This window comes from Pollicipes pollicipes, unplaced genomic scaffold (assembly GCF_011947565.3).
Source record: "Pollicipes pollicipes isolate AB1234 unplaced genomic scaffold, Ppol_2.1 Scaffold_4881;HRSCAF=5763_pilon_pilon_pilon, whole genome shotgun sequence".
In the NCBI taxonomy this organism is placed as follows: domain Eukaryota; kingdom Metazoa; phylum Arthropoda; class Thecostraca; order Pollicipedomorpha; family Pollicipedidae; genus Pollicipes; species Pollicipes pollicipes.
In genome coordinates this window covers 34738692-34748340 of record NW_023596576.1, presented here as the reverse complement: position 1 = coordinate 34748340, position 9649 = coordinate 34738692, and the positions used below count along the sequence as shown (strand labels likewise).

Below are 9649 nucleotides of genomic sequence, written 5' to 3'. Positions count from 1 at the left end.
ACATCGCTGACTGCTTTGCATGATTTAATGCAAAGATACAAATAAACCACTATAAGACGAATAACCCCGCGTTTTACCTAATGCAGTCATTTAATTAACAATCAGTTGCCTTGTTTGCTTCTAAATAAATAATGAATTGTATCCTTTGATAGCTTCTTGCATATCTTGCTGTTAAAGAAGTTCAACAAAAGTAGTAAAAGAACACTTATCTTTCATGTACCGGGGGGACCACAATAAAGTATGCTCTTTGAGGAAATATGGTATCTGCCCCTAATGGCGAGAACTAAAAAATGTATTGCATTCTGTCGCTGCTTGCCACAATGTCGCGTGCCCGGCCCTTTTACGAAATCTAGGATCTGTCACTCAGCCTGGCCCGGTTTTGGTGTGTCACACATTGCAACCGATTCGGCACACCTTTTGTGGTTTTTTCTGTATGTAGGAACAGTGGTCCCAAGTTGAGGCGAAATCAGTACTTTGGGATATGTTAAGCGAATCCGTATTTGGGATCGATCGCACCGTTGGGATGTCACTGACTCGAAATTCCCTAAATAGGCCCCATCCTCATGGTACAAGAGTCCCTCCGACATTTGGTGTTCCGTCCCTATGAGCCGGGGTTACTAATACGACCAGCCCTTTGGGCCTTTCGGGACTTGCCAGGGATGAAGTTTCCTGTTCATTAGATGACGGGGAAATGAGGCTCCAGAGCCCCCCCACCCCCCCCCCCCCCACCCCCACCTCACCCGCCAACTCGTTTTGCGAAACTACAGCGCGTGCTTCAAGCGATCATCCCCTTGATCTAAAGACAAAGTCAGCTCATTGAGGTGAATATCACCCAGCTGGTAGTGTTTTAGTTGTTTGGTGACGTCATTCTACTATCAGCTTGAGGATTTCCAACATTCTTATATCCAGTATCCAAAATCCAATAACTGGAGACCTTCAGTATCATTATATAGTCAGCCAGGTAGCCGCGCCGGTACGGTCGGCGCCTGATGTCGGTTAACTGAGTGTCAGATGCGAGAGATAGATCTATGACTATGATATGGCATGGAGGGAACTAAATGCTTGAAAAGGGTTTATAAATGTCTAGCACACATACTGGTGCAGTAATGGCAAGATCGTATGGTTCGTGCACTAGATTAATTTAATTCAGTATGTTTAAAAGTGCGAGGCAAACGTGCAGACAGGATTTTCTGAAGGGTGAAATACGGAGCTCAGTGAAAACGCAACATGCTCTGTTTTTGTTGTTGTTTTTTTATTTCTGATGTGACCTGTCTAGGGGAGGAGGCACTCACGGGCATGGGTGGGAGACGCCTCCCCCTCCCCCCCCCGCCCCTGGGCTGCGCCCGTGGTACGAGGTCTACCCTAGAATTCAAATATTGCAGGCCCATGGTACCAGCAGTGGGCTCCCCCCACGGCTTCCGAAGTCGCAGTCCAATTGAACGACGTTTCCCGGGAGGGGAGGGGGGAGGGGGGGGGGGGGGGCATAGAAGCGCGCTGGAACTCTCCGTGTATTCGGAAGCAGGGAGTCCAAGTGGAATAAGTCTAATTTGTATTCAACACCGTTGGCTGACCCCGTCCACTGGTGTTTGTGACACCGTAGGACTATCGAGCGGCCGGTGGTCTGTCTGGAAGACATGTACTCGCGGTCTCAGCGCGGCAGCAACTTCCTGCAGGACTCTGAGCAGGCGCTGCGGGCGCGGCGCGACTCCGAGTGGCGTCGCGAACTGGAGTCGCGCAGCCAACTGCAGGCCAGCTGGAACCAGTCCAACCAGGCGACGCTGAAGCACAGCCAGCTGCTCGAGCTGTCCCGCCAGCCGGCAGCGGGCAGCGGCGTCTCGCTCGGGCAGCACGGCTCGATAACGGACGCCGCGCTGGGCGCCGTGCGCCGGCTCTCGCGCAATGTACGCCGCAAGACCGCGGCACCGGCGCCCAGCGGTTTGCTGCCCGACCCAAGCATGGGGCCGCTGGCTTCAGCAGGTGCGTTACACGTGGCGTTGTGATGCATGGCCACCCGTCCCCAGCCAGCCTCAAGCAGCGCTGCATTGCTACAAGCAGTCCACGTTGCCCCTTGCAGGCTGGAGAACTATCAAAGGCAGGGGTCCACGGCCTTTGACGATTAAGTGGTATGTTCGTGGGGTGGCGCCCATACAGTGCATACTGTTCGAGTGTAGAGTTGTGACTGTGACTCGTCGGCTAGTCGTGTAATCGCTTGCTAGTTGATCTCGGACACTATGTGTAAACCCTTATTTGCGAACTGTTCTGTTCACAGTCCGTTTTAACTCTATAAACCAGGAAGATGTTGTCAAGTTTCTCAATGCAAACCCGGCCGTCATAAACCATTACGTTGATGAATATGTGGACGTCCCTACTTTGAAGGTAAACATCTGGCATTGCTGGGCATCGTGGTTACCATGTGAACATGGCAGGATTCCATGCAGCAAAAGAACTCACCGCAGCTTCCCAAAGGAATTTGCAGTGCCGCCAGACCAGGAAGAAATAGTCAATTTGCATGAATAAATTTGCAATAGCCGTATTTCTGGCCATAAAGGAATTGAATGAACATTATTCTTGAACTGGGAAATTCACTCTGATTTTAACGCCACACACACCGAGGTGGCGAGCGCTACCATCCACGGGCGTCACATCCACCACCCAGTCGTTTGCCGCTGGCGCCGGCCCTGGCGGCAGCTGTTCAGCGCTCTCGCCTGCCTGTGTCTCCGTCGTGGCCAGGCGTGGCTGGCGTCCAAGACGTCGGGCACGCTGCGTGCGCACCAGGCGCCGGTGGGCGGCGAGGCGAGCCCCTACAGTGAACGGCATGCAGAGGAGCTGCGGCACCGCCTGGTGGAGGCGGCCGCCGAGACCGAGCACACGCCCCGGCTGCTGCATGAGCTGGCGCGCGTGGCGGCCGTCTCCGTCGGCGCAGACGGTCAGTAGGCTAATTTGGCCAGCTACCGGAAGGAGCTATCGTGACCGGTCTTTAGACGCTGGCCGCGGCAGTCCTGTATTCCCGCCAGTAGTTTATCTGGGTCTGAGTCGGTAGACCGGCCGCGGCAGTTCTGTATTCCCGCCAGTAGTTGATCTGGGTCTGAGTCGGTAGACCGGCCGCGGCAGTTCTGTATTCCCGCCAGTAGTTGATCTGGATCTGGGTCTGTAGACCGGCCGCGGCAGGTCTGTACTACCGTCAGTAGTTGATCTGGGTCTGAGTCTGTAGACCGGCCGCGGCAGTTCTGTACTGCCGTCAGTAGTTGATCTGGGTCTGAGTCTGTAGACCGGCCGCGGCAGTTCTGTACTACCGTCAGTAGTTGATCTGGGTCTGAGTCTGTAGACCGGCCGCGGCAGTTCTGTACTACCGTCAGTAGTTGATCTGGGTCTGAGTCTGTAGACCGGCCGCGGCAGTTCTGCACTGCCGTCAGTAGTTGATCTGGGTCTGAGTCTGTAGACCGGCCGCGGCAGTTCTGTACTGCCGTCAGTGGTTGATCTGGGTCTGAGTCTGTAGACCGGCCGCGGCAGTTCTGTACTGCCGTCAGTAGTTGATCTGGGCCTGAGTCTGTAGACCGGCCGCGGCAGTTCTGTATTCCCGCCAGTAGTTATCTGGGTCTGAGTCTGTAGACCGGCCGCGGCAGTTCTGTACTACCGTCAGTAGTTGATCTGGGTCTGAGTCTGTAGACCGGCCGCGGCAGTTCTGTACTGCCGTCAGTGGTTGATCTGGGTCTGGAGTCTGTAGACCGGCCGCGGCAGTTCTGTACTGCCGTCAGTAGTGATCTGGGCCTGAGTCTGTAGACCGGCCGCGGCAGTTCTGTATTCCCGCCAGTAGTTTATCTGGGTCTGGTCTGTAGACCGGCGCGGCAGTTCTGTACTGCCGTCAGTGGTTGATCTGGGTCTGGTCTGTAGACCGGCCGCGGCAGTCTGTATTACCGTCAGTAGTTGATCTGGGTCTGAGTCTGTAGACCGGCCGCGGCAGTTCTGTATTGCCCAGTTGATCTGGGTCGGGTCTGTGTCTGGGACGCTGAGTCTGTAGACCGGCCGCGGCAGGCCTGTGCCCCCACCAGTAGCTGATCTGGGTCTGGGTTCAGACACGGCTACGGCTGTAGGGCACGTCTGTACGGGGATCGTGTGGTGCTTGATACGAAATTTACCCAAATATGAGCAATATGGCTTTGCCTGTATGGGTGGACGGTAGCTGCCTGAGTAGTGGGAACCGCCCACCCATCAGTGCGAGGGAGCCCACGGATTGCGCTCTGTCTAGAGTTATAATGGTTCCAAGAGTAGCCGCGTTACTACGTCAGTTGTAGTGCTTGTATTCACCGCAGTTATTGGGACTTAACGACGCACTCGCAACGATATGTAGTGCGGTAGCGATGTGTGGCAAGAATGCAGCGAAATGTAGTAAGAAACTGGCGAAAAGACAAGCCACCTTCATTTATATTTGGATGCACAAGAAGTGTGGTGGCCAAGGTCTTGACACAATTTTTACCTTCATTTTATTGAATGGACGTTGGGAGATTTCTTGCATGCATTCGAAGAGTACGGTTCTTGGTCAGCAATAAATGAATTTGATCTTAGAAATTGAAGCCACTAAATTGTGCATGGTCAAATAAACACGTGCAACTGGTGGTCAGGGCAGATCTCAGCAACAATGTAAGGGAGAGCAGGAAGAGCTATATCAGTTTATACTCTGAGCTCTCTCGCACCACAAGTACAGAGGATACGACCAAGATGTGTATATTTGCAGACGGCTGTAACTTCTAGATACATAAGTAGTGGAAAAGTTCGGAGTGTACGCCCTCGTTTGTTTTTTTGTAAATGACCTCTGAATGAGCCCCTTTCAAAGGATACAATCCGACCCATCCTGGGGTAGAGTGTATCACATGGTGGGGGAAGTTGTACTGGTCTTGTGCATGATGCTCTGCGCATCGCCAGCCATTTGGATGTGTTACGATAGGCCGACAGAAGACGCTGGTCTCTGCCTTTTCGTGATTAACCGTTGTTACAACGTAACGAATCTTTGCTATTTTTAATCAGTCATTGTTTATTTTACAACCATTGCCACCTTGGTTTCTTGTGCTCAGGTAAGCATTGTGAATATGGACAGGCATTTTAAACGCTTACTTATCATCTGGAGTTCAATAACTCATGACAGTTACGTCAGACAGTGATTGACAGTACATCAGTCAATGACACCATTGTTGGCGCGCTGTATCACTGATACAACACGTCCCGTACACAGCTGGTACAACATGCACTACTCGACATCATAAAACAAAGCTCGCGCCACCACGAAATTCAATCGCAAGCAGACGCCAAATATTTTACGGGATATGCGGCATGCGTACTTTCCACTACGTTGTATGGTGTACAGATTAGCCTGGCTGTACCGCAAGACCTTACACACACATTTCCACCGATCCTAGAGTTTTCAGCGATATGCAAAAAAAAAATGTCACGGACACCCCAAGACGAGTGCGCGTATGCAATACATGCCGGCAGTACACTGAAAGGTAGACGTCGCTGTGGTGCGTCAGCCGAGTGACTCAGTACCGGCACCTATCGCATAGATTTGGAGAAAATCGCCCTCCAACTCCATGCATTCATACAACCCATCCCATTCGCTCCTAACTAGGCTTGTGACGCGTGTGATTCTGCCGCTTCAATCGTCAGGGTTTTTGCATACAGTTTGTTCCTCTTATGGCAGTGAGCATCATCGCGGAAAGACAAACATGGTAATACACCGGGCGGCGAAAACGTACTTCAAAATTTTCGTGATTTTACTGGGCGCGTACAAACTCACCTAAATGTTTTCCTTTTTGTGAAATGAGGTTTGAAGGAGGCACGCGGCTGTTTATTTACAGGGTGCTCGAGGATATTTTTGTCAAAAGCTTAATGTTTTGGATGAAGAATTGTCAGTTTTTTAAATATCATTCTCAGGTTGTCCGTATGCTGTTTGACGACAGGAGAAATGTGTGTGGTCTTATGCATAATGTAGCTGCGTACCACCACTTCCCGCTTTTCCGGATTTTTATACACCGCTCGAAGCGCCATTTACATATTGAGTGGGACATTAACCAAAGCATCCGAAGCAGTTTTCCAGCTGCTGAGGCGTATGCATCCCGTCCCATAGCGAGCGTCCCGTCCCATCACTGCAGCGTCGATGGTGAGCATCCCGACCCACCACGGCAGACGCCGCCCGCGTGGCAAGCTGCACTCCTTGCTCGACGGTCCGTGGATCGTGGTAGGGGGATGAGGGCGGGGGTCGTCGTGGTAGGGTATGGAGAGTCACGTGGCCCGCAGTCGGCAGCTCGGAGATGCTATGTGACGCTCCTCGACGTACTGAGTGGTGGCTTGGTTGTAAACCCTTTCGACCGATCGATAAAGTCGGTGCGGTTGGGGAGCGTCAGATTTGATTTCTTTCAACTGGTGCGGCCGCACCTCGTCGCATACCTGATCTCGCATCGGACGATCCTAGCCACGGATTCTTGGTGGGTCTCCTCGACGGGATCAGCGAGCAGAGCCAGAAGGATGGCTTCTGGCTGAGTCCAGCGGCCATTCCGCTGGGTGAGTGGTGGGACCATGCTCTGGATCAAGGGATCCAGATTTCTGAGTGGATGAACGGTGCGGAGCAAACTTTTGAAGCCGTTGCTACAATGCGGGTAACAGACACGGAATCTCGACCCAGGCAGGCACGTAGGGCCTCACAATACGCTCGGTAAGTGTCTGAGCCGTGTCGTTTGGCGCAATCGTTGACACACAAGTGTAAAAGCCGTACTGCCAGCGTCAGCCATGTGGCCAGGCTGAGAGGACCTATCTTTCTCAACACCAAATCTCATGGGATGCGACTTCTTACTGCAGCTGACGACAGTTGATACAACATCTATTAGTCTGCACTCGAATATGCAATAAGCTGCTTGTCAATGTTAGGCGCCAGACATGGCCTCGGACGATACCACTGGCTTCTTCTCCAGATCCTCTGCTAGCTTTTTACCGACGAGGCCAGAAATGATTTGGGACCGCTAGTGACGCCATCAAAATTGATTAACAGCTCACGCAGCATGCGTGAAGCTGGTGGATAAAACAGTGCACGGGCTTGCAGTCGAAGACCTCAAACAGATGACAGATGTCATTGTTTCTTCCCGCCTAACTGCAGCTGAATCCGCTCCAAAGACGACTACAGTTACAAACTCGGCATCGGCAGACTGAAACCTCTAGTGAATATCGCGTGCGTCCTCCCTGATGCTGGCGCAAGATGAGTCAAATGTTCCTCGCCTGGCTCGGCTATCATAACGTTTTCTTCCCGCTGCTTTCTACGTGTGGGCGGAGCCGTTTTATCCACCTGATTGCTAATCATCACGAAAAAATTATACTTACAACCATCAAAATATAATATTGATAAGCCAGGCTCGATCATCGCTATTTACCTTTTGCTTCGGCTGCTTGAAATTTGACTTAAAGCGTATCCCATCCAGCTTTTCGTCTACAATAAATTTGGTGCCACGGGACATTATACCACCTATGTAAACCTATGTAAACACATGATGTAAACATTGGCATGGCGGTTTCGTGAAGCAGAACCTGTGGGTATCCGATGGGGAGAGAGCAGGAGGCGGGAATAATGACCAAAATCGTGTAATGTAATCAATGGGCAGTCCACATTTTTGTTTTATTCCACTGCGGAACACGGAATTCTATGTATGTATAGTTGACAAGCGTCCAATTAGAGGGAATGTTCCACCTTTGAAATTATTGAAGCAAGCATCAGATGAGGTGAAAAAAGATTACTTGTGACCATCCATATACTTTCAAGTGGAGTAGGGTATTCGAGACAACAAAATTTATTAAGTGAAGATACCGTCCAATTTGTCATTGTGTCATTGTGTCATGGAACGTCCGGACGACGTTAAGACGCTGCCAAACTGGCCGTGCGACATTGCTACCCTCGCACTCACTTGTAGTACTCCATTCTACCAAGAGGTGGCCGCTGCGGTGCGGGAAGTGTTTGCCGAATCAACTATTACGTGCTCGCGTGTTGGCCCCTCGCGGTGCTCTTGCATGTGGAGTCTAAGCTGTTTACTTGTATTCACATACTCGCTTATAACGTTATTCCTAGATTATCATGTTGCTGGTTTCATTTCCGCAATATAACTCGGACCCATTCCAACTTGTAGTATTACGTAGAATGCAACTTCGGAAACTTGCACAGCCTGGACAACATTGATTTAGAGCGGAATGACGTCCGTAACGTACTATCTTGAAATAGTACGTATGACTGCCAGCTATGAACGACTCGACGATTACAGTCTTGCTGGTTTTGAACGCTGCCTGGCCAATGGGGTGACAGGATTTGAATGGTGTTTTTATGGCGTCATGCATGGCTGAATGACATTGAAACAGCCTAACGAGATGGTCTGCATGTCTTCGCAAGCATGTATGTCAGAGACTAGAGAGTTTCAGGCCCTAAGAAGGGCAGGGCCGTAAACCGCACCGCATGAGCTTAAAGATGGCTGTTTCAATTCAAAACCCCACAAAATATGGAACGTCCCTAGTGTATGCCGGTAGTATGCAAATGCATTAATACTGGCCTTCTGCTATGTGGGGCTGCAATAACTGTATTAAACTGTGTTCCAGCCTTCACGCTTTTTCTGATTGATCTACAAAACCAGGAACTCAACGAGTACACTCCAGGAAGAGACGACTTTGTCAAGAGCAAGGCATGCGTGAAAATAAGTAAGTTATGTCTATACGAACCACTGAAAGTGATCATGCCTGCCACTAAGGTTTCGCGAAATAAGTGCTGCAACAAGACGTTCTACCGACAGGAGTGCTATGACATTGCTTCCACTGCAAATACTCATACACGGCTTTAGTACTACGTGACAAATTTTACGCTGCAAAAATTTGTACCTGTCATTCCTTCTGCTGCAAACCTAGGCCTGGCAATCAGCAATGTGGGTCGGCGGGGTGCGTTGGACGCCGACTGCCCCGTGATTGTTCACATTGGTGCTGTGTGGAGCAAGGCCGGCTTTGAGTATCATTTCATTCAAAAATCATTCATGTTGGACTATGGCAAGGTATGTAGGCCCTGTAAGCTTTGTATGGGCTGTAGGCAGACGCTATAAGTACTGTAAGTAAGCTCGGGAAGTACTGCATGCCTTTGAACAGCAGCAATGGTATACGGGTTTGCTTTGTCGCTCTTGTGTCATAGATGTCACCAATTGTTTGTAATGAATTTTGAAAAATTTTGGTGGGCAGAGATCTAGCATCATACCTGTCCATAAAAGCACGATGTTCCTTATAGTCAGCGGACCACAATTCTATCAAGCTATGCACCCTTACAAACGTGTTTTTAAATACCTCCGAAATATTTTTAGTCGAAAATCGCTCACAAAAATTGTGTGGTTAGAAAATAAACGCAGAAAGGGTTTTTGAGCCATTAATTTGCACTGTCTTCTTTCGTGAAAACAGCTACTGTATAAGCTTTTTTGCAGTTGCTGCCGTCCAAAGGCGAAAGGCTTAAGTGCTATATTAACTAATGGCTCTCAGGCCTTTTTGCCTTTGGACGGTGGAGTAGACATCTGACGTGTACAAGTTTTTGAGGCATACATTTTGTCGTGCACGAGAGCAGTAGAATTAATGTCGGGTATAACTTGTCGTAGCG

At 50.3% G+C, this 9649-nt stretch overlaps 1 protein-coding gene across 1 annotated transcript in view; it reads left to right on the top strand.

Annotated features, from left to right (window-relative positions):
• Nucleotides 1-1746: 1746 nt before the first annotated feature.
• The window catches only part of LOC119100294 (cAMP and cAMP-inhibited cGMP 3',5'-cyclic phosphodiesterase 10A), a 37523-nt gene continuing 29620 nt past the window's right edge, over nt 1747-9649 (top strand). Inside the window, exons 1-4 of the mRNA XM_037223400.1 lie at nt 1747-1977; nt 2270-2376; nt 2731-2926; nt 8620-8718. Coding sequence (XP_037079295.1) covers nt 1956-1977; nt 2270-2376; nt 2731-2926; nt 8620-8718 — 424 coding nt within the window. The 5' untranslated portion in view covers nt 1747-1955. The remainder of the gene's footprint in view (nt 1978-2269; nt 2377-2730; nt 2927-8619; nt 8719-9649) is intronic.